We start from the raw sequence: 26,236 nt of genomic DNA, 5'->3' as shown, positions 1-26,236 counted from the left end.
TATAACTATGTTCACTATATGAGACATTTTCTATAAACTACTGAACAATCATCTGATAAATTAGATGAATTTTCTTTTTTTTAAGTGAGTGATGCGGGAGAGTATTTTTTGTTTGTCAGGTACATAAAAGAGTAAAGGCATATAAAAGATGTAAATGCTTTCAGAATTGGAAAGCATACACATATGTGCTTGTTGCTCACTTAGGACAGTGTTTTTCTGCTGAATGTTTGACATTAATCCTCAATCTTTTTACAATCAAATTGTTCAATTAAATCTAAGACTAGGTCTACACTGGGGGAGTGCAGGTTGACCTAAGATATGCTACAGTCGGCGTATTTTAGGTCAATTTACCTGGCCGTGAGGACGGAGGCGAGTCGACCGCTGCCGCTCCCCTGTCGACTCCACTTTCGCTTCTCTCCATGCTGGAGTACTGGATTCAACGGCAGAGCGATTGGGATCGATTTTATCATGTCTACATTAGATGTGATAAATCGATCCCCGATAGATCGATCACTACCCACTGATCCGGCGGGTAGTGTAGACGTACCCTAAGTGTGGTAAGTGTTGGGTATCTACAGTTTGAATAAAGTGTAAATAATGAGAGCCACTACATAGAAAAAATATCAAAGTAATACTTAGTCCCAGTTTGGTTTCCCCTGAGAACAGGAGCTACTTGAAAATGCAAAGACTGAAAGATGGCATATTTAGTATATCACATTGCTACTGCACTCTGTAGGATGCAGCTATGTCTCCTAGAAGTGAGGTTTCTGGTGGCATGTGAATACAGTGTGTTTATTTCTCTGTGTGTTCTGTAATAACAACATAATGTATTTGGGTATAACTATCAGTTATACAAATTAGGGCCCGAATCCTGCAGAAAACTTAACTTTAAGCACGTGGGTAGTCCCACTGAACTCAGTAGAAATGTTCTGGCACTTAAACTTAAGCATGTGCAGAAGCCTTTGCAGAATCAGATCATAAGTTAAAACAAAATTGTCAATACTTGTTTGGAAAGTGTAAGATGATTGCTGAAATTAAATTAAAAACGTATATACAGAAAATTAGATGAGATTTGATTTCATTCACCTTATTGAATCAATCGGCAAAATAGATGTCAGTACAGTTAAATAAACATTAACTTTATAAAATCAATGCATATTTATAGTTTATTTGGAATCATTAGGATGATTGGAATCACATGCTATTTCTTAATAGCTTCTTCAGCACAATGAGAATGTGTGGGAGAGGTAAAAGCCTTCAGTAATAAACCATCCTGCTCCATTCTACTTAAGTCTTTGTAGGCACACTGCATTTATCTTAATGATGGCTTTACGGCTGACTTGGTAGGTCAACGCCTTCAATCTCAAGGTATAAAACATGTGTGTCTCCAGATATTCCATGACCCATAAAATAGCTAGTAAAATCTAGATTTAGATAATAATTACCAGCCTGCCCTGTCAGTTTGCTACCAGTTCAGGTACAATTTCATCTCCTGCCCTATAGGCATTTTGGCAGCAGGACAGTCTACAACCTGTGAAAAATGAATTACATTAATCTGTGTCACTGCCACAGTAAGCCTCATGTACTTTATGGTTAAATTATGGGCAGATGATTACTTGTTAAAGACTTTCAATTCTCCATGTAACATGCATGCATAACTCCCATTACTACTTATTGGACTTAAACATGCATGCCTGGGAAAAACTTCTATTCCTGACAATGCATGACAGATTTACTGCATCCCTCTCCATAGTTCTGCTTTAAAATTTCCAAACTAAAGGGTTTGTGAAGGGACATTATGACAATTCTGGCATAGATTGTCTACACAGTTTATTATTATTGTGCTAAAACATAGTTATTTTTAACATAATATGAAGCAGAGAGATGTTCTTTTCTATGATAAACTTCTGAAAACAAACTGACAAACTATAATGCCAAAAATGTGATTCCTAAAGTTTTCTTTTTTGCGGGAGAGAAGTTTAAAATCTAACATAGTCAGCTCCTTCCAGATTCACTCTTTATATTTATTGACTGATTTACAGTAATTGCACTGGGAAGCAAGCATGTCTGCGAGGGCCCCGAAACCTTTTTAGTCCTCTCCTTCAGGAGGCCACTGATCCTGATGCATTCCCTGAGGATGGTGGGAAGGAGTAGGTCTGCTGACCAGGGCCCTCCTTATTATGGGGCCCTATGCAGTGTTATTAAACTGGTGCCCCTATGCCCGACGGCAGCCCGGGCTTGGGGGAGGAAGAAGCAGCAAAGGATAGCGAGATGCCCGGCCCGCCTCACGGTTGCGGAGAGTCACAGTTCCCTGCAGAGACTCGCATACCCTCTCCTTCACACAGAATGGACATGCAGAAGATAACTAATTAAAAGCACTAAACTTGGGAATAAAAGATGTCTGTCACAGGTTTTTCGATATGCCCTGAAGTTTGTCAGAGATTTATTTGCAAAAACTTTGTAGTAAGGGTGAATCAGCTGTCTTGCTGAATATAACATTAAATATTATGGAATACATGATGCAGTTCTTCTCTGTTTTACATTTTCTTAATCAGTATTTCTAAGCTGATTTTATATTTTAAATGTACTCTTAAGCCTTCATAAAGTAATCATTCCAGATTGCTACATATTTAACTCACTGAAACAAATACATTATTTTAAATTAATCAGTCACAGATGTTTAGTGTGTTCTTACCAATGTGCATTGCTTTTAGAAAAAAGGAACACTAATTTTACTTTGTGTGATCTCCATAACAATAGAAATGTTTATGAAATTTCACCAACTTTAAAAATATGTTTCCAAAAATTTTAGGCATAACAAGGGATTTTATATCTTACTGAGGTACTGATTTTGCTGGAGGGTTCTCTTAAAACTAGTTCATTAGATAGTCAGAAGTAAAGAAAGGGAAACTCTTTGTCCAGCTATTTGGAAGGAAAGGGGTGTTGTTGCTTTAAGGGCTCTCTTCAAGGGAGAGGGTGGGTGAAAGGCAAAAGGAATGGACAGAAAGGACAGGAAGAATTTGGAAGCAAGTTTTTTTTACTATAGTAATTAAAATTAAAATATGTATTTTAGATAAGGGTGGTTTTTGAAGGATTTATTTAAAAAACTGTGTCTGAAATATTTTTAAAGCAAATTTTAAACTAAGGTTTTGAGTAAATACTACAGTAATGCACAACTGTTTCTGTCAGTAAATTCAGGGCTTGACTACACTTGAGAGTTGCAGCGCTGGTGGAGGCTTTCCAGTGCTGCAACTTAGTAACTGTCCACACCTGCCAGGCACATCCAGCGCTGCAACTCCCTGGCTGCAGCGCTGGCTGTACACCTGGTGTGCTTGGGGTATAACGAGTGCAGCGCTGGTGATGCAGCGCTGCTCGTCAAGTGTGGCCACACACTAGCGCTGTTATTGGCCTCCAGGGTATTAGGAGATATCCCAGAATACCTTTTCAGCCACTCTGCTCATCAGTTCGCACTCTACTGCCCTGGCCTCAGGTGACCCGCCCTTTAAATGCCCCGGGAATTTTAAAAATCCCCTTCCTGTTTGAAACTGACAGTATATACCTGGGGTTTGGCAAATGCCTGTTAAATGGCTTCAACAACACTTGAATGGCTCTTTAACAGTTTCTATGTTGTGCTAATAGGTCTGGAAGGCTGGAAGGCTTTTTCACTTTTAAGTTACTGGATCCCCGCTGGAGTAAGAGTCACTAGGTTGCAGCAGCTAGCTGTGGGAGCCTGCAGGAAGGGTCAGAACAGGGATAGAAAAGCTGGGAGGGTGGATACTAAGACCCAGTGGTGCCTCAAATATTCAGGTGCCCTATGCAGCTGCATATGCTGTCTATGCCTAAGGACAGCCCTGATGAGGACCAGGGCCTCTTAAGGATGATCCTGCCAAAACAATGTTGTCCTTGGTACACTCCCAAATGATGATGGTGGTAGGAATGTGTAGCTCCCGATATGAGCTGGTTGAATCATTTGTTGAAAATATTTTAGCTGCAAATTTAATCCTTTCCTTGGTTTGTAAGTGAACCTTGTTTACAACATATTCATTGTTACATTCACTGAATAGCATGTACAAGCAATATTCAGCCTCTGGGCTGTTCATTTCAACTATTCATTAGTTGTTATTCATGATGTGTGATTTTAGCTATGTCATTTATATGTAACTGTGGTATCTGAAAAAAGAACAAGGAGTACTTGTGGCACCTTAGAGACTAACAAATTTATTTGAGCATAAGCTTTCGTGGGCTACAGCCCACTTCATCGGGCAGATTTTATGTACTATGACCTCACAATCTCTTTATTGGAGGGTTAGCATAGGCATGCAAAGTCCCTGGAATAATTACATTTAACAAAAGCTTTTTGTTACTGGAAGAGTGCATAGAAGAGGGTACAGCTGAAGCTCCTCTCCTGCTGCTGGTGCAGCTTTGTTCTCCACCCATAGTAATTTGTTTCAGAGATACCTCGAGACTGTGGTGTAGCCTCACATTGGAGATACTCTGTGGATGTGTCAAGAAACTCTGACTCATGGTGCCAGGCAGCACAGTAACTTTGTTGCGGTATTTATCTTCCTAACATCCAGGTGACATAGAAATGTATTCTTACCATCTCCATTTTACAGATGGGGACCTGAAACAGAGAGACACTAAGGCTCAGATCCTCAAAGGTATTTAGGTGCTAACTCCTACTGATCTCAGTGAAAGCTAAGAGCTGAACTACCTGTCAGAATCTTGGCCCAAGTGTCTTGTACAGCAGCCTGTAGTGGAGCAGGGAGCAGCACTTGGGTCTCCCAAGTCCCAGGCTATTGTCCTAACCACTGGACGATGCTTTTTGTTTCGGTGAATAGTCATGCATGGCTCACGGTTATGGCTCTACTCACTGACTAGATGACTGAAACTTTTGAAACAAGAGAATTGTCAATAGAGAATATTGCGCTTTTGAAACATGTCAAATGAATCATTCAGGATAAAATTCCTCAGACTTTTAGGATTCAGACATTTTCATCAATATCTGGCAATCATTCTCATGTGCACAATGCAGACTCCCAGAAAAGAAATGTGTAAAGCCACAACCTTATCCTGTCCCACATCCCCTCTAAATAATCATTTCTGCTGAGAGGAATACAGAACACTGCTAGTCGATAACAGCTAGGCAGGTGACAAGATAGATTATGCACACAGCTAGTATATACAAAACTGCTTTATTATTCCTACCTCTTTCTCTCCCTGACTCCTATCTGTTTGTTTGTTTCATCCACCTGCTGCATGTTATCATTATCCTAAGATTACAAGATCTTCTAGGTAGGGACTAGATGCATAAAAGAAGTTAGGTGTTGTGACACTGAGAATCATAGCACCTAACTTTTACATGCCCAGTAAATCACTGAGATTCACAAAGCCTGAGTTAGGAGCAAAGGCTCCCGAACTAAAAAAAAGGGGGAGAAATAGGGTTGTGATTCATATAAGCCAGCACACTAGGTGGCAAGCCGTGAAGCTTGCCAATGGGAGATGCTAACAAGGGGGATGTGTCCTAAGCCCCACCTCTCTCATGGAGATAGATGCCTAAGTCTGCGTTGCAAGAGATACCTATCTCAGCTTGTTATTCTCAGCTGTGAACCCTCTCCTGGAGTTAGGTGCCTATGCCATTTTTTCCAAGAAGCCAGGAGGAGGAGATTGTGGTGCCCACCATATAACTTTTAGCCCAGTGGGTAGAGCAATCCCTGGGATGCGGGAGACCCAGTTTCTCCACACACCTCTGACCCTGCCAGAGGGGGAGAAAGTCACAGTATAAAATGGTGGCATCTTATTCATCAAACCTCTTCTCTATGTTTATGCTGACTCAGATTGACTTGTTTTAATGAAAAAAAGTCACTTTTCAGTCTATTTTGCTTCTATCAGCACTGCAGAGTCTAGTGCAGCTAGGAAAGTTAAAAAGATTCTCTTCATTACTGTACATCATCCTAACAAATTTAAATTAGCTGCAGAGGTTAGGGTTCCAAAATGTGTTCACAGTAAGCACTATCTGAGAATAATTGAAATGAAAAATGAGAAATGTGATTTTGTCCCTCTCCCAGCCACTGCAAGGTATTGGCAGCCATATATTGAAATGTATCCTACACAGTGTTACTGTTTTCTCTGAAGATACTGCATTGGCTGAGTTCCTGCTTTTAGCAGTATTACTTCTTCTCAAGGCAGGTGGGATCTCCCTTGGTACTCAAGGGTTTTTGGCTGTTTTCCATCCTCCTTCCATCCTTCCATCCCTTAGAGTTGGGAAATGAAACATTTGTTCTCAATTATTGATTTTCTGGTCATGACATCCCAACTCACAGTGAATGGTGTTGTGTGATTTGAATTGGCTGCCTGTTGATTTCTGGATCTTATTCAAGCTATTGTTTATTAAACGGTAAAGTGTGGAAGAACTTGGCACCCACGTACACCAGAGACCAGCTAGGTCTGAACTTGTTGATCTGCAAATGATTTTCTGTAGCCTTTAAGGAGAGTACAGAATGGTGAATTTTTAAATCAATTCTTCAGTTTGTGTGTGGACAGGATAAGCTACAGAATTAGTTGGTTTTGTAAGAATTGTGCTATGTACAATTTTGTGAGAAGTGCCTAGAGGATGAGATATGTGCCTTTCAAGTATCCATATATTAAAATAAGTAAATATTTCTAGCACAGTTTAACAGGGTGTTCTGAGTCCCATAAGGAAAGTATATGGCTTCTCACAATCCTATTCAAGCAGCAAGACATCATGGGACTCATTATTCTGAGGGATCATGTGACTGCAGGCTACAAAATAAGATTTACTGAGAAGAGGAAGCAGAATATCTAAGGTAGCTAGTAAGAAAGAGACCAGAGAATAGGCTGCACTTATTGTGGGGTCTTTCTACAGAGAGAGAGAGAGAGAGAGAGAGATTGATCCCTGGCTAATATAAAATGTCCTATCAACTCAGAGGGAAATCAAGGCACAGTGGTGAGGGGAAGCTGAGGCAGTCACTGCATCACAATGGGACACAGTGAGAGCTCAATGCTGAACTACTGATTTTTGGAGGTTAGGGAGCACTTTGCTTTCGGTTCCCGATAAACATATTAGATTAAGTGAAGTGAAGCGGAACATATTAGATGACACAGCGGCACTGGCAAGTTGCTTTGTATGTGAAACCTACCAGTGCCTCAAAGGATCAACAGCCTTTGAAAGCTAGGGGATTTCCCTTCTGCCTTGTGCTACAAGTGGAAGACCCAGGAGTAGGAACCATTTGAATGATATCTACAGGAACATAATTTCCCCTTTAACTCCATTAAACAATGTGAGGCTAACACCACCAGGGTTCTTTATTGCCAACAGAATGTTTAACTAAATTCCAGTTAGCTAAGTTCCACCGCAAGATGGACTAGGCATTAAAGAAAATGGTCTGAAAATGTTCCTGTTTATTTTCCTGAAAGTGTACTGCTTCTTTATCTGCAGCATTCAAAAAGCATTTTTTTTCAGTTTTCCCAGATGACATGCTGCACTGGGATACTGATGTCATATTTCCTCAATCATGTTTATCCTAGCAAACAGCACACCCTAACAAGTCTGAGGCAGCAGTACAGTGCATTAGAATTTGGTATATTGCCAGCAAGCAGAACAAGAAGTGAAACAATTCTTCCCCCTCTTTTAAATATAAAAACACCACACTGCTTGTGATCAGTTAAAAACAGTAATATTGGCATGAAAAATTCTCAGACACCATTAATATTTCAAATCCAAATTAACCAATTGTTTTGCCAATGTGATAATTTGAAAACACTCTGATATTCATGGGATGGGAAATACTGTGCACCAACTGGGGATGTTTTCTCAGTGATATGGGTGGTACCATTTACTGACCCCCCCGATCTTTCACAAATTCTGTAGTTTTCATATAATAATATAACAATAACATTGATACAGAGTAACAAAGAGACCACATCAACACCAAGTGACTTAGCTGATAACTTAAAGATGAGAAAAAATGCTAACAGAATATGGCAGATACATGAATCCAAAAAGTCTACATGTTGATTTGACTGATATTATTTTGTTAACTGGTCCTCATTCATGCAGAAATTTAGTATCCGGTACGCTAAATGTAACACATTCCTAGTGAATCTCTTTTAAATTAAACTAGACCAGATGTTAAAATATTCAAAGCCAACTCGGCAAATCAACATATTGAGTTAAATGTTGAGAGAAGTCATTTGGGAACACCAAGGGAGTATTACTAAAAGTAATGGGATAGATAAAGGAAAGTGTAGGATGATTAACAATGAAAATATCCCAACAGGTGTTTTAGAACTAGAGTTGATTGGATAATGAAAAATCATATTTGCAAAGATATTTGTGACTAAATGGATGATCTTGCTTCAAGAAGAATAGTGGCATAGGTTATTCATTATTCTTAAATTACTATCATTTGTTTATTCCAGTAGCACCTCAGGGTCCCAGTCAGGGATCAATGTCTCTATTGCACTATGCACACATTCAGTATAGCCACAGGGCTGGATGCACAAAAGAAATTGGTGCCTAAGTCCCTGTTTTAGGCATCTAAGTCACAATTTTGGGATCACTGCAAAGCAGAAAACTCCTGTCAAAGCCCTGTAGGCACCTAAACTCACTTGGCCTCTAAGTTTTCAAGGAGACAGTTCCCTAGGGGCCCTATGATTCTGCCTCAGAGCATGCACACTGCCACCTAATTCTAGGTATCCAAACACCTGTCTACCACCTAAGTCCCAGAGTGATTAACAAACCAAGGGAACACTAGGCAACACTGCATCTCTCATGGTAGATAACTGTACCAGTGCAAAACATGTCTGATACAAACAGAAGTCAAGAAAGGTCAGCACAGTGTTATAATCAATAATGACAACACACTGACATGAAATTCTTTGTAAGACATTATAAAGGGAACAGCAAAAATGAACTTGAGTAAAGTTTCATATAGTTTATAACCCTATGACAGACAATCTCAGTTTTGTTCAGATACCTGTCCAAAATGCTTGAAGAAAAGATTATTTACAGAAAGATAGAGAAAAAACTGAAAATACAGCTTGCTTGCAACAATCATGGTTAAAAAAACCCAACAAATAAGATCAGCAAGGTCATTTCAAGTTGCTATAACTGCCAGACAGCAAGAATAACTGGATTGACTTCTGCCCTGTTTATGACAGTTTGTATAAAAAAGCAAATTCACAAGCAAGAAACAGAATATCTGAAAAATTTGTCAGAAAACTAAGATGTGACTTCTTACATTGTCTCTTACTCATTTCTTACTTGTTCAGTGCAGATAACGTGTTTGGTGCCGTACAAAGCAATTTTTCTCTCGTCCTTGAGAGAAGATGTAAAGAATGTCAAAAAAGCTTTTCAAAACAGCATCAGACCAGCAGGCACAATTAAATTAAGACTAATCTTTTAAACAACCTACTAAATACTGAAGATCTTATAACCTCCTATAGGGAAATATTCTGAAAATGCCAGACAATTATTTAGTTTTCCCTTGCTTATAAAAATATTTCTTCATATTATAATATTTGGCTTTTGGCAATCACTAATTGGCAGGTATTTTCAAAATATTTTTCTACTGGAGGTTAACCTTGGACTGCCTTTCCTCCACAAGCAGCAAATTAGTTAAAATTTCTTGTATTACCATGGCATGTGTGTGTATATTCACACATATATGTGTATATGTTTTAATAAAATGTCTGATAAAATATGTGTACAATGTAAAATTACAATGGTGTTAAAAGAACATAATTTAGATTGCAGAGTCAAGCTCTTGAAAGTTAAATAATTCCCAGGCAACCTGAATTCTGTCTCCTTTTGCTTTAAGATAGCTTTAAATAAATGATCACGTACAATCAGGACATATGCTTCATTCAGTGCATGGGATGATGATGCTCAAGAAAGGAGGCAACTATTTAACAATTCTTTTTATCCTCATCATTCAATGTGTGGCCCGATCTGATCCCTTATGTATTGCATGCCATCGAAACCCTGAATACAAAATTATTAATTTCCTTGTATAGTCTCTTCTTTGAAACCCACAGTGACTGCATATATAACCAACATTAATGAATGTATTTTCACAGCTTGCCTGGGAGATAAATTATTATTATCCCACCCTCCAGATGTCTTAAGTGATTTGCTCAAGGTCACATAATGAAACAGTGGCAAAGCCAAGGTTAGAGCTCAGTCTCCTGACTCCCATCCATGTGCTCATTCCTCCAGACTATTCTGCCTGACTGAGAATGGTACTGAGCATTGACATTTCCCATTGACTTCACCTGCAGTTAGAGTGTCAAGCCCCAGATGCCTCCAGTCAGGTGCACAGGAAATGAGGAACCCACACTCAGTGACCACCTGTCAAAATTTTAGCTAAAATGACTCATTTAGCATCACATAGGAGGCTAGTCTGAGGCAGAAATAGAGACAGAAGTTAATTCTCCTGCATATGGCTTATTGGGGATGGAGTTCTAGATCTCTCTCAATACAAATTTCTTACTGTTTTTTTCTCTTCAGAGACAGATTTGAAATGTATCTCCTCCTCAGGCCAAACCGCAGCCACTGGGAGCTGCGGGGGGCCGTGCCTGCAGAAAGTCAACGTAAATAAACCTGCCTTCGGATTACCCTGATGGGCTGCATGTTGAAGGTTGCCAACCCCTGCACTACTGTTTTTTTATATTTTGTATACATCTAAAGCCTTCTTTACAACAGTTTTTTTTCCTTTAGGAAAAAATGTTGACAGCATTTAAAAAGTGGGTGAGAAACAGCATTCTTATGTACTGTTTTACATAAGCTGTTTCTTCCTTTTAAGTTAACGTGTGTGTGTCTGTGTGTTTTGTATAAAGTCAAAGATTTCATTATAAAATTTTTCCTCTAGGCAACACTTTAAAAAATACTGTTTTTTAAAAAGATGTATGTGTTATCTGTTGGTGGTGGTGGTTTTTTTGTTTAAACGAGCCAAATAATTGTTCTTGATAACTCTGAGATTAGTACAAGAAGCAATGGGCTTAAATTACAGCAAGGGAGGTTTAGGTTGGTCATTAAGAAAAACTTCCTAGCTGTCAGGGTAGTAAACACTGAATATAAAATGCCTAGGGAGGTTGTGGAATCTCTGTATTTAGAGATTTTTAAGAGCAGGTTAGACAAACACCTAGCAGGGATGGTCTAAATAACACTTAGTCCTGCCTGGAGTTCACGGAACTAAACTAGAAGATGTCTGGAGGTCCCTTCCAATCTTGTGATTCTATGATCTTATTAAAAGTGCACATGACTGGATAGGACTCAGAGGGCGGGACAAATGCAAAAAAGATGTGCAGAAACCTGTCAAAAATACATGGTGATCGACCCTATCAAGGGTATTACTACTAGCCCTTATTTGTTTTCTCTTTTCTTTAATAAACTTTATTTTTCCTCTCTGTTTTTAATAAATCTTTTTTGCTTCTATTTATTTTCTTCTTTCTTTAATAATCTCCCTTATTTTTTATCTCTTCTCAGAACCTGCCTTATTTTCTGAATTATCTAAAAACCTATTTTTCACATGTAAAATCACATGCACACAATCATCCCTAACATTCCCCATGAAAAAAATAAATAAAACCTCTATTTTCCCCCAAATCGCTGACCACTCCAAAAGGGCATGTGACCAGATACAGAACCTGAGGACAGGATGTAAGGTGAAAAAGGGGTATGAAAACCTGTCAAAAAGACCTGGTGGAACCCTATTTTACTTACTTACCTTATCTTACCTACTTACTTTTATTGCCCTTTTTAACTTTTTCTTTGTCTTCAACAGTCCTCCTATGAATGTTATAAATCTCAAGAGAAAATAGACAGCATGGTTTTGTATAATAATATGAACTAAAAAATGTCATCTCTCAAGTCAAAGAATTCTTCCACAGCCAACACCTTCACAACAAAAAATAGGTGCAGTTAGTTAACCCACTTCTTTCCCTTTCAAATTACAAACCTTAATTTATCTGTTCCAGCTTTGTATCTTGAGATTCGAGCCATCGACAGAGGAACTGATAGGGTGTCTAGCCAGCGCTTCTCATATTTTGGTTCATTAGCTATGGGTGAAGAGGGCGATGATGGAGCCTGTAGAGAATAAATGAGAATCAGTAAGCACAGATCATACAGTGCAGAAGGCATGGAAATGCATCTGTGGCTGTGTGCTCTTTTAAAAACTAGTAACATATAGTAATATAATTGTTAAGAAACAGAGTTTAGGAGAGAAATTAAAATAAGCATTTATGTGAAAACAAAACAGATATCTTGGTGCTATGCCTGTGTTTTGATTTTATTGTTTGTGTGTTGTAAAACCCATTTATGTTTTAATTAAAATGTAAAGCCCACTTCTAATTGATGATACAAATACGTTCATTTTAATGTCAGTGTTTTACTCATAAATCTCCTTTTCTTCTTCATCCAAATTCCTTCTGGTTACAACATAAAATCACTACAGGATAGAACATTATTTGGAATGTATTTGTGCTTTCCTTTAAATATCTATACACAATTGTCAAGAAAAAAACAGTGCATAAAATATATTGAAGTAAGGACTACTGCAATCATGCAACAAATTCTGCATATACTGATATATTGTGACATTTACCCATGACTTCATTTAGCCTAGGGTGACCAGACATCCTGATATTATCAGGACAGTCCCAATTTTAACACATTTGTCCCGCGTCCTGACTGCACATCAGTTGGGATGCCCTTTGTCCCGATATTGGGGACCGCTCACCATCACTGCCAAAGTGTGGGGCTGGCATGGCGGTGCTTCCTGGGGCAGCTTCTTGCTGGCGGCCCCTAGGAACAAAGGCAGAGGGGGTCTCTGCCCAATCAGAGCTGTGGGGGTGGGGCTTGCAGGCATCGGTAGTGGGCAGAGAGCCCTCCGCTCCCCCACCCCACCCCACCAGACCCTAGGAGTCAGAGGGACATGCCAAATGCTTCCTGGGAGCCGCCCCAGGTAAGCACCACTGGTACTCCCCACCTCGACACCCTTCTGGCAACCCGGGAAGCGCAGCGAGCTGGGGGAGAAGCTTGCCCCAGAGCGGCAGTGCAGCACCACTGGGGGTGCCACTGGGGGAGCTGCTGCCACCGCCTGGCTCAGGGTGGCTAGAGGAGGCCCTGGCACTGCCCCACCCCGCAGACTGCGTAGCTCTGCTCCCCATTCACCATGCAGACAACTCTCTGCGGCATGCGGGTTCCGTTCAGTGCTGGGCACTGCGCACGCCAGCGGGGTATTTAGCAACCCAGTCCTCGCCATGCTGCCCCCACACAGCCAGCCCACCTGGGCCGCTGCCTGCCAGCAGCCATGACCCAACAAGGGCATTTGGCTGGGGCTTGCAGCCTGCAGTGGCTGGAGGCAGGGAGGGCACCAAGGGGGCCTGGCAGAGAGCAGGGGCAGGTGGTGCCTCAATGTGGTGCAGTTTCCCATGTGCCCCCGCAACTATCACCCACAGCCAGGGGTGGCAAGTTTGTAGAAATTTTGGTGGTGCCCAGAACCTGCCCCCCCCCAACTCCGCCCCCACCTGCCAAAGGCTCTGGGAGGAGTTTGTTGGGGGAGGTCTGGGGTGCAGGTCCTTGGCTGGGGATTAGGGTGCAGGAGGGGTGCAGGCTTTGGGATGGAGTTTGGGTGCTGGGTGCAGGCTCTGGGCTGGGGCAGGGGGTGGGTGTGCAAGCGGGGGTGAGGGGTGCAGGCTTTGGGACAGAGTTTGGGTGCAGGCTCTGGGCTGGGGGTGGGGGCATAGGAAGGGGTGAGGGGTGCACGCTCTGGGAGGGAGTTTGGGGATAGGAGGGAGTGCAAGGGTGAGGGCTGTGGGGCTGAGGATGAGGGGTTCATGATGTGGGGGGGCTCAGGGCTGAGGCAGAGGATTAGGGTGCAGGGGGATGAGGGCTCTGGCTGGGGCTGAGGGGTTTGGGGTGTTGGAGAGGCTCAGGGCAAGGGCCGAAGGGCAGGGTAAGGGCAGCCTGCCCTTTCAGTAGGAGTGGCAGGCACTAGGACCCGGGGGCAGCAGACAGCAGTTCTGCCGGGAGCCGTTCTACTCCGGCAGCAGAAGCAGGCAGGGGAGAGGCGCTGCGCTGCTTTCTGTGAGGCAGGGACGCAGTGGGGTGGGGGGGACGGACCCGCGGGGGCCGGGGCCCGATCCAGGCAGGGCCAGGGGAGAGACCCAGGTCCAAATATTGCTGGAGCAGGGCCCCCAGCCCTGAATATTCCTGGTGCTCGAGCACCGCAAACATATATAACCTGCCGCCTATGCCCACAGCAGGGGTGGGGGTGGTTATAAAGCCAGGCGGGAGAGTCAGTGGCCACTTTGGGTGAGTCTGCACCGCAGTTTCAGTGCAGGGTTAATGGGACTTGAGTCAGCTGAGCATTGCTAGGGAGTCCTGGGCTCAGGGTGACCAAAGATTCCAATATTAGAGGCTTTGTCTTATATAGACAATTTTTCCCTTTCCCCCACCCCACCACAAAAAAGTGTCCCGATTTTTTACACTTGCTATCTGGTCACCCTAATTTAACCATAGATTTGAACATCCTGAATCACATGTTATACCTAAGGCAGGAAAAATCCATATATGGACTAGTAAACGTTGTGAGTTTCAATTTTAGAATTTTGTTCAAAACCATTACATTGGGCATTTTCTCTCCCTGAAGAATTGGATATATGGATCCTGGGATACCTGCAAAAGGCAAGATCCTCAACATTATAACAGCAACATGTAATGTGCATCAAAGATGTTCCAGATTTTTGAGGATCTGGGTAAAGTGGAATTTATTGTTGATCTACTGATTTGGGGTGAAAATGATCAGCACCCCAGAATTTCAAAGGAAACCTTAAATTAAACACTATCAAATGCCAGCTAAAAACTGAATTAGATTAATAATTTAGGACACACATTCAATGACAAAGGAGCTCAAATCAAACCTAAGAAAGGAGATTTTACAGAGACTCATGAGCATGTTAACATATCCAATCCCTAATTTATCACAATGAAATCCTTCATTTGAAATACTGCATGAAGATACTACAGAATGGAACAGGAATGATTAAAAAAGAATTCTTTGCGGAATTAAAAAAGTTGTCACAGACGCACAAGTACTGAAACACTTTGAAATTAAGAAAAGCCTCAACATTTCAGTTGATACAAGATCACATGAATTGTGAACTGTTCTTCTGCAAAATGATGGCCCTGAGGTATATACTTCTGTAGCACTCACTAAAACACAATAAAAACTGAGCTCAGATTGAGAAAGAAAAGGTGGCAATTGGTTTTGGTTGTGAGTGATTTCATGAATATGCTTCTGGACAGCAATCAGTTGAAGCACAAACGAACTAGAAACTTTTGGAAACCACTGTTTGAAGCACCACTTAGAAAACAATCACGAAAACTGAAAAAGCGCTTAATAAATGTGAAATACAGAACCAGCAAGGGGCTTCTTACAAAGCACCTAAAAACAGTGAAAGTTATCTAAGATACTTAAACAGTCCCCATTACTGTAATATTAAATATTTCACAATTTTGATTTATCCTCACCACACCCTGCTGGGGGATAGCAATGCTATTTCAAAGAGGAGATGCTATTTCAAAGATGCTAAGTCACTTGCTGAAGGTCATAAAGAAAATCTGTGGCAGAGCAGGGAACTGAACCCAGATCTCCCAAATCCCAGGTTATTTATAGAAGAGCTTCAAGAATAAGATTTTGATGTAAATATGACTCGAGTAGTATACATTTCTAAACTAAGATCAAACAGGAAACAAAAGCCTCAGCGTTGCCAACCCTAAGCATTCATTAGTCAGATGCCCAAAAAACTAAATAACAAAAAACAAACACACCTTAAAGTTCATGACTCTTTTAAAAAGTAATACACTCTGGGTTCTTTTTATTTGTGTCTGTTTTTTGAGCTTTTAGTCTTCACATTTTTCAAGCTTTTCTCTACAATCAGCAGGGCTAAACACTTATTTAAAAAAAATAATCAAAGTTGTATTCTCATGTAATAACAGGCACCTTAGGAGACAAGGGTTTAAGAAGAACACCAGTTACCATGAGACTAATGATAAAATTGCTTGAGTTGACAACACTGCAACCTACAGCAGCTTTTAGATTGTAAAACTCTTTGGGGAAGGGAACATCATTTACTCTTTGTGTACAGCACCTAGCATAATGGGGTTCTGGCACAAGTGCTACTGCAGCATGCATATTAAACAAAATACTACTACTAATAGCTTTAGATAGTAATTCTAGATGACTATCCAATACAAAAATTATGCATCCTGCAAGCATAAAAACGTACTGGGACCATTGGGATGAAATAGCTATGTACACTGGAATTCTGTATAAATGATATTGTGACATATCCCAGTCCAAGATTGGAAATGCTAACTATAATTAACTGTATCCATCCGGATATTGAGAAATGTAAGAATAAAGTAAAAAGTCTGTTGTGGCTCAGTCTGACTGCTGCCTAGTGTAAAATGTGAAATAAATACAGGAAACAGAATGGAAAAGAAACATTGAAACCACATAAAATTCCCAGTCACCTTGGTACAAGATTGGAACAGAGCTATTTGAATTAAACCGCAATGCTTACAGTAAGTTCTTTATGGACTAATACTTGGATTTACACATCAGTGTTGTGTAAATTAATTTGCTCACCATGAGAGTCCAGCTGAATTATTAACAGAACTCACAACTCACAAGTGGCTCACTCAGGCAATTTTCTTTAATATGTCAGGCATTCCTCATCAAGACCTTGTTATGCACCAGAGATGTCAGTTGATAGAGCAGAGAACTTGATTTAAGCAAAACCATGGTAGAGTCAAAGGATCTACATTTTTCATTGTTAGACTAGCCACCTCACAATGCTTCATTAGGTTCACCAATTCAAACAGAAGGAAAAAAATATCTTTGTAACAGGATCTTTACTTGAGTCAAGGACAATTAACCTTTAAGTTAAGAAACTAAAATGGAAGAAATAGTACAACAAAATGTTAAACAGTTACTCTAATTGCAAATGGGAGAGACTGTTAAATTCTAAACTGAAAGTGAAAGGCAGATTTGCCCAAATAACGGTTGGACCATCTACACAAAGATTCTACAACCCCAAAAAGAACTGATGACATCTAAACAAAACCAAAGAGAATATTCTCTCTCTCTTTAATGAGGACATCCAGGATGACAGAAAGAACAGATGTCAACTCATTGACAATGAAAAACACCAAGAGCAGTAAACAGAGTCTACGGTTGTTGGTTCCACCTCACCAGTGGAACAAACGATTCTTTTTGTTAACTGGCTGTAGTAGCTTTCTGATGGCTATTACTGATTTATTTGCATTTAATTATTTTAAATGTGGGGGCTGGAAGAAGAAGATGCAACAGTAACCACTGGAGTCAGTGGATACAGACTCCTGCCATGTGACTGAGGTATATGATCATTTGTAACCATGCACATGACCAAAGGTGTCACACGTTTTTTACACTTTTAGCTGCCTTAGCTTCTCTCTGCCCCATAATAAATCTGGTTACTTCTGGGCCCATGCTGTTGTGTAATTGTGACCAGTGGCTGCACCTCCATCCTCCACACATCATTCTGCTCAGGCAGGAATGGCTGCCATGTAGCAAGAACTACAAACACTGACTGTGTGGGGAGCACATGAGAGACAACAGCAGCTTCCTGGACTGGACTGTGTGTGTGGAGACTCTGTAGCATACAGAACTAGAAAGAGAATGGAAAGGAGCCACAGTAGTCCCCATTCCATGGGTTTACTTACTAACAGGCCACATTTTATTACCCAACACACACTGTAGTGGAGGATAGAAAGCATCCCTCTATATTTTTCAGAAAGTATATTCTATTTCCTAAGAAAATTGTGCAGATATATTAAGATCCCCTAATACATACTGTAGTCCTTGACGCATATTTTACCTTGTTAAACTAAAGAAAAGGAATGGAGAATGCCATGGTGTTTAGAAGGCCTATGATGGCTTCACTGGGCTATTTACACAATTTGGAAAACTTAGAATAAGATATTTACTTACCACTAGACTGTGCAAATTGCATATAGCCATAGCATATTCTCTGCATAGCATAGCTCTCTGGCATGTAGGGGGAGTGCACAAACTACTACACCCACATGGCTGCCTGCTCTGCAGGGGTCCATGCCTTTCCATACACCCTCGGGAAGTAGGGAGAAAGGAGCAAAAGGTTTGGTATCTGATTAGAAATAACTGTCATATCATAACCGGTAACTGGTTAAAGATAGGAAACAAAGGGTAGGAATAAATGGAGAGAGGTGAAGTATGGTCATTCTTATATTCTTAATCAGACCAGGGTTTTGGTCTAGGCTCATCTCCAATTTTATTTGGAGAATTTTGGAAATTGCATGTGAAAGCAGAAGTGATGTGGGTGACTGGACTGGAGAGACTTTCAAAAGCTTCCAGATATTCAAATTTTATTATAACCAGCTTCTGATTATTAGCATTTTTTCTAAATGAGAAAAAAATGCATGTAATACAGAATAATTTCTATAAGTATTTTATATAGCTACTTTTATAAGTTTGGGATTTTCTAAAGTGCTCAGCACTGGTTTATCCCTGTTCCCATTGTAGTGATGGTAAACAGCCCTTCGACTTCAGCAGGAGCAGTTAAGTCAATACTGATTGCTTTTGAAAATTCTATGTTTTGTTATTATAGTTGAGAATTTACAGCTTATTAAAGATGCTGATTTGACAACCCTGAAAATCATTTGCATTATTGTAAGCCTTTCCATACTACCTCTCCAAGAGCTTCAAAAAATTTGGCTCTCTAGAGACCATCTTTGGGATAAGATCATAATTTATACTCCATAATCATTTCACATCTTAGTCTTTCTCTTTCTGACGAGACTGTCAATTTAATGCCAATTTATTTCTAATATCTGTCCATTAGGAATTGGACTGAATTCAGGAATCTTATTTCAGACAGAACACTGAACAAGCATCTACTTGTAAGGCCATCTAGTGACTCCCATTCAGGACAGACTTCAACTGCTGAGGAGAATTTAGGAAACAGCTTCTGTAAAATTTTGAAACATATTCTACAATAGCTCATTGGGGGTCGAGCAGCAAGTTCTCTGATAAGTAGCAGAACTAATCAGACATGCTTCCACGGTGATGCTTTCACAGTGAACCTGGGGAGAAACAAAACCTGAGATTGGTGGAAGCTCACAACTTTTCATGTTCTTGTGACAAGTGATCTGCAGAGCTTGGGCAACTTTTTTTTTTTAATATCATGTCTAGGGAGATAAATAACATTTTGAATTTTCTCCAGTCATGTAATTTACAGAATTAGGGCTGCCCCTTGACAGCGATAGCACAGTGTTCAAGGCTAATATCTCAAATATTTATTTTTATCAAACGGAATCTTGAAAGTATAGGCTAACTAAGCCAAAATTGTAACGACATGTTATGATCTAATTTTTGAAGAGTCACATTCACATAGCTACACTGATGAAATTTTTTCCTAGATTTTTTTCCTTTTATTTTTTTTTTTTTTTATATATTTTTATTAAAATTAAATAAAAAAAAAAAAAACAATTAAGGTGTGATCCTGCACTCTTTGCTACTCTAAAACTCTGATTCACATATTCATTCATAAGGTGAAAGAAGGGGACCATTATGGTCAGTCTCTCCTCCTGCACAACGCACGCACAGAAGAATCTAAACCCCCACTCCTGTGTAAAACCCTACCTAATCTCTCTGAGTTATTGAAATCCTCAAATTGTGGTTTAAAGACCTTAAGGTGCAGAGAATTCTCCAGCAACTGACCCGTGCCCCATGCTGCAGAGGAAGGCGAAAAACCTCCAGGGCCTCTGCCAATCTTCCCTGGAGGAAAATTCCTTCCCGACCCCAAATATGGTGATCAGCTAAACCCTGAGCATGTGGTCAAGATGGCCATGTTTGACTTCCATGGGTATTTTGGGAGTATAAGGAAGGCAGAATTGAGGATTGGGTCCTTTAGTAGTTAAAATATGTTAACACTGAAAGACTTTCTCCATAAGAATGTGAAAATATAGAAAAATGAAATCATTTTGCATTTCCTAATGATATCTAAAATTCTTAAATTTACTTCTTTTAATAGCATGTATATTACCGTATATAATCAGCTTGAAATTTGGTTGATTATTAGTTGTTTCTAGCAAGTGTTGTGCTAGGTACAGTACAAACACAGAACGGTCCGTGGTCCAAAGATTGTATGTATTGAGAAAGGCAAAACAAACAGGCAGAGAGAAAGGGGATCAGCAAACAAGTGAAGATAATTAGTGTGTACATTTGTTACAACAGAGTTTTATTGGTTACTACACATGCTACATTATGTATCAATACACACATGCTCTCTACATAAAGTATGCATTCCTACAATGGGTCTGAATGTAGCGCCTATGTCGGTGAGCACTTACTAGCATAACTAGTTCCAATAACCTTAATGAGGCTTCCTGCATTAGTAAGAGCTCACCAAAAGGAGTAAAGGGTTCCACAATGAGGCCTATTATTTCATTATATATAAAGACATAGGGTAGATCTCCACAGCCTAGTGGGCCATGGATGTAGCAGAGCCAATTTGGTTTTACAATGCAAGGTTGAGAGGTGGGGGAAATGATGTGGGAAGATTGCATTAGGGATCCACAATACATGCATGCCTAAGATCACAACTCCACAAGAGTTCCCTGTACCTTGCAGATCGGATTTTTCATAGTGAGGCAACTGGAGGAGGGGCAGCATCAGTGGATCCATTACTGAAGGATCCATCAATCATTTCTCTCCCATGGTGGTGGAGTCCACCAGCTGAAACACCTACTGCAGTCCAGAACTTCAGCAACAGTCATGAGTAAAAGCAGCAAAGAGTCCTGTGGCACCTTATAGACTAACAGACGTATTGAAGCATGAGCTTTCATGGTGAATACCCACTTCATCGGATGCATGTAGTGGAAATTTCCAGAGGCAGGTATAAATATGCAAGCAAGAATCAGGCTACAGATAACAAGGATAGTTCAATCAGGGAGGATGAGGCCCTCATCTAGCAGTTGAGGAGGTGTGAACACTAAGGGAGGAGAAACTGCTTTTGTAGTTGGCTAGCCATTCACAGTCTTTGTTTAATCCTGATTATCTCTAGCCTGATTCTTGCTTGCATATTTTCTTGCATACCTGCCTCTGGAAATTTCCACTACGTGCATCTGACGAAGTGGGTATTCACCCATGAAAGCTCATGCTCCAATACGTCTGTTAGTCTATAAGGTGCCACAGGACTCTTTGCTGCTTTTACAGATCCAGACTAAAATGGCTACCCCTCTGATATTTGACAGGCATGAGTAAGGCTGCAAGTCTGTCATGGAAGTCGCTGATTCCGTGACTTTCCGTGACCTCTGTTACTTCTGCAAAGGCCAGCAGCAGCAGTTTGGATGTGTGGGAGGGGGATCAGGGCTAGGGGCAGGGGGGTGGAGGTGCGGGGAGCGCTTACCTCAGGGTGGGAGGCTCCCTGGCTCGGTCCCCTGCAGTTCCTAAGTGGCAGAGAGGCTGGGGGGATGTGCGGCAGCTGGTGCTTGTGGCGGGAGCAGCAGAACACCTGAGCTGGCCCCTCCGCCACCTAGGAAGCCCCTACCAGCTGCCCCACCCCAGCACCTGCAGGGGTCCCAGGCCACCTCACCCAGCACCCATTGTGTCTCCAGACCACCACCAACCCCAGAGAACCAGCAGACGCCTCTGCCCAAGTTTTAGTCAAGGTGAGTATTTTTAGTAGAAGTCATGGACAGGTCAGGGGCCTGTGAATTTTTGTTTAAGACCTGGGACCTGTCCATGACTTTTACTAAAAATACCTGTGACTAAAATGTAGCCTTAGTCATGAATAGTGGCTTAAAGTGGGTGCAAGGAGGGGGAGGGGATTAGTTCTCTCCTTTCCCCACAGCACTACAGCTCTTCCCAACATGCAGCCTATTAATTATGCTGAGTAATGAGGACAAAATTTAATCCTTTCTTTATTTCATAACTTGTTACATTTCAATAAATAGCTATTCTATTTAATTTCCAGCAGCATTTGTTGTTAGCATCAGCGTTTCAAGAAAACATTCTTACATGAGACACTCCAATCTGTCAGTGCCATACCCTAGAGCTCAACTTCCAGGAGAAAATATAGAGAAACCAAAGCAGAGAAAATGGAAGAAAGAGGAAAGACTAATACTAAAGAAAACCAAGAACATGGTTCATTGTCTTCTTCTTACCTCCTCAATAGGACATTTCCAAGCCTTCTGCCACCTTTCCAGTGCCAGAATCCAGGTGTCAACATTTAAAAAAAATAAATGTAATAAATTCATCCCACATTGTTCTGTTTAGTGCAAAGTTACCTTGTATTTTATGGGTTAAATGTTATATTACATTTATTATCTGACTGGAATTATTTCATGAGTTGTTATTCTTTGGAAACAGCTGAAAAGCCAGAGAAACCCAGCTAACTTCTGCATCTAAGCTGACTTCCCCCAAACAGGTCATTGTACAGCCTCAGGTCCTTCTTTCCTGGAATTCTCTAAATGTCTCAATTACTATAAACTTTCAATGCTGATCACAACTAGCACTGAAGCGCTTACAAGACATCTTTGACTCTCTTCAAGATACTGTTTCTTGTGATCAATAAAATATTTGAGTTTGGAGCTATCTGACATGAATGGTAAAACTACATGGCTCCAACTAACTTCAGAAGGTCATAAGAACATAGTCAGAAAGATCCTTAAATAAAATAAAGGGCAAAATGGTAATATAAAATCTTTTGAAAACAGTCTGCATGTCAAGGATGTGAGAACAGTAGGGAGTCCAGATTCTGCTAATTCTAAGAGTGTGGATGACACATTAAAATGGATCTCTGGTATGTTAAGTACACAGTGACTTTTTGTTATCTTAAATGCACAGTAACTTTCACGGCCTATTTGGTTTGATTCATAAAGGTTTTCTTGTTAAATAAACTAGCTGAGAAGAGAGAAATCTACAAAGATAGAATCATTTCCTTCACTTTGAATCTTCTAAATTAAATTATTTCAATGCCCAATAAAGCTAGAGAGATTTGTTGTAGGAGGACAGGGTGCAATGTCTTTGAACATTCTGGTTTCAATCTGTCCCCAGTAAAGTCAATGGGATTTTTGACATTGACTTAATATGAGCAGGATGTAACCCCCACTAACTTATCTTTAAAAGTTCTATTTTTTGGAAATTATGGGCCAGATATTCAAAACAGTGTCTAAATCTTTTTGTAATTTAATGAATTTATAAACCAGGTTGAAGTCCTTTAGAAAAATTGGCCCACTGACGGGTGTAAGTAATTGTGAAGGGAGGTAGAGTATTTCCAGTAGAGCCCATTGAATATATTGTCAGAAAATTTCAGCCTTGCCAAAAAAAGTTTTCCTTCAATAAATTGATAAAAGCTTTTCTGGAAGGCTGCTGAGGCTGAGCTACCTGAATCTGCCTCCAATCTTGGGGCTGGAGCAGCAGAGATCCTGGGCACTCAGCCTTCCAGCTTACCCTCCAGCTTTAGGACCTGAATACCTGGGCTTTCTACTCTGGCTCCGGAGATCGGGGAGAAGCTGAGCAGGTGGGTTTGCTTTCTCATCAGCACCTGGACAGGAAAGCTCTAGTAAAACTGACCAAAGCTTTCCAAGGGGGATGCTGATGCTGATTCTCTGCCTGTCTGGCTCTCAGCATCCCTCACTTGACAACTTCACAACTTCTCAAGTCAGTTTCATTCAGGAGCAGCTGGGAAGCAAAATAATTCCATGTAGGTTCTCCTGAAATGGATTTTTTTTTTTGTGGAAAGCCTGCTCATGAAAAATATTGTGTTTCTGACATTTCATTCCTATTTGGGGTGAACAATTTAAAAAAAAAAAAAATTTTTTTTTGGGTGGGAAGGAATTTCCATTTTCTGGATGGTTCTTGTGCTGAGCAAAGGGAGCAGCTGGGACTGGGGATGCAGCATTTCATTTTTAAAAGATACTATGCAAATTATAAGTGTTCATTAGAGACTCAGAAAGCATTTTCTTTCATTGTTGTTGTTGTTGTTTGGTTGTTTTTTAATTTGTTTGGAATTTGGAATCCAAATCTACCATATTTAATTAGCCACCACTCTCATGGAAGTCAATCTGAGTTAATTCTTCTGATGCATTCCTTAAGACCTTGATTTAAAAAGAAGCACTTAAGCCTGTTCTTATGTCCCTCCTTATTTATGAAAAAAGAACAGGAGTACTTGTGGCACCTTAGAGACTAACAAATTTATTTGAGCATATGCTTTCATGGGCTACAGCCCACTTCACCAGATGCATAGAATGGAACATATAAGAAGAGTATATATATACATACAGAGAAAATGCCATACCAGCTCTAAGAGGCTAATTAATTAAGATGGACTTATCAGCAGGGAAAAAAAACTTTTCTAGTGATAATCAAGATGGTCAATTACAGACAGTTGACAAGAGGTGTAAGGATAGTTATCATAAGGAAATAGATTCAAGCAGTGTAATGACTCAGCCATTCCCAGTCTCTATTCAGGTCTGTTACTGAGTGGCCAGAGAGGTTGAAGTGTTCTCCTACTGGTTTTTGAGCGTTATGATTCCTGACGTCAGATTTATTCTTTTGTGTAGAGACTGTCCGATTTGGCCAAGGTATATGGCAGAGGGGCATTGCAGGCACATGATGGCATATATCACATTGGTAGATGTGCAGGTGACTGAGCTCCTGATGGCATGGCTGATGTGATTAGGTCCAGTGATGGTGTCACTTGAATAGATATGTGGACAGAGTTGGCATTAGGCTTTGTTGCAAGGATAGGTTCCTGGGTTAGTGTTTTTGGTGTGTGGTTGCTGGTGAGTATATGCTTCAGGTTAGGGGGCTGTCTGTAAGCGAGGACTGGTCTGTCTTCCAAGATCCGTGAGAGTGAGGGATCGTCTTTCAGGATAGGTTGTAAATCTTTGATGTGCTTGAGAGGTTTTAGTTGGGGGCTTATATGGAACTGAATAATTTTACACGATGAAAATTATTTATGAAGGGACAAGTTACAAATTATAGATTAAAAAGCCCACTTTAGATAATTTAAGATGAAAGACTTAAAAATCTTATTTACTTTTCACTGTTTATGCTGTTAGTTTACATTTTGCATTTCTCTCAGATGGCCTAATAATAGATTAGTGTGTTTTATATTTGTATTTAATTTCACTTTCCAGTTTTTCTGTAGTATCACAATGCCGATGTGTGTTTGGCAAGCACTACAGGAATTTTATTTTTAACCTGCTTGTAAAGGAATTAAAAAAAATGGAAACATTTTATTTGTTCTTAGGTTTAGTTAAAGCTTAGTTTTACCAAATTCAAATTATGAGGCCATTTTGACCTGACTTCATACTGTTTTTTTTTCCTCATTTTGAAGTTTAATTATTTGGGAGTCACTTATTCTGCTATGGTAAAAATATATATATATTTTGCGGGGTGGGGGTTTAATACTTAATTCTGATGATATACCCCATCTGGCTCCTGAAACTTTCTTCCATTTTTCAGGCCAATACAATATTTACATTGCATTTTCCCCCTAGGAAGAAAGTGGAAAAAAGTAGCAATGCAAGTTTTACTCAAATTCTATACAGATTCTTATTCTACACTCATCACCACAGTAGCTGAGTGCTTTCCAGTAATGCTTTAAGCAATATGACTATCAACTGTCACATGTTATTTGTTTGCTAATCCTCACCCCAGGGGAAGAAGTCTGTGCAGTAGAGTATTTTGTTTTGTGAGACATTTTAAAAAAACCACATATATGCACATAGCATTGTGTGTGTGTATATATATATATACACAGACAGAGGTATGTGCTTACTAGAAAGGTAAGGTAAAAGGAAGTGGTGAAGTTTGTGATGGTCCTTGATTCATAAGGGAGTTCATTCCATAGTGACAGACTGGCCCTTGATAAAGTTCTATTTTGCACACAGACCAACTTTACCCTTATTGTAGAGTGTGTGTTTGTTGTCCTAGAAGAGCAAAGCTGTCAACCCCGGACTTCCCAGAGATTTACGCAATCTTTTAGCTAAGCCATGGAGTGCCTTTAAAATAAAGGTTGAGACCTTGAACTTGGAGTCTCTGCAGTCTTTACTGCTAATTTGGGCATTCATTCTATCTGATATTCTTGAGAAATGTAGCATTCTACATAAGTATATAAT

General features: G+C 40.3%; 1 protein-coding gene across 4 annotated transcripts in view; it reads right to left on the bottom strand.

Annotated features, from left to right (window-relative positions):
• The window catches only part of SNTG2 (syntrophin gamma 2), a 479,465-nt gene that overhangs the window by 111,420 nt on the left and 341,809 nt on the right, over positions 1-26,236 (bottom strand). For all 4 annotated transcript variants that reach the window (XM_039528153.1, XM_039528152.1, XM_039528151.1 and 1 more), the window contains exon 9: positions 11,982-12,109. In XM_039528153.1, coding sequence (XP_039384087.1) covers positions 11,982-12,109 — 128 coding nt within the window. The remainder of the gene's footprint in view (positions 1-11,981; positions 12,110-26,236) is intronic.

This window comes from Mauremys reevesii, linkage group 3 (assembly GCF_016161935.1).
Source record: "Mauremys reevesii isolate NIE-2019 linkage group 3, ASM1616193v1, whole genome shotgun sequence".
Classification (NCBI taxonomy): Eukaryota; Metazoa; Chordata; order Testudines; family Geoemydidae; genus Mauremys; species Mauremys reevesii.
The sequence above is the reverse complement of the archived record's forward strand: the minus strand, read 5'-3'. Positions and strand labels throughout refer to the sequence as shown.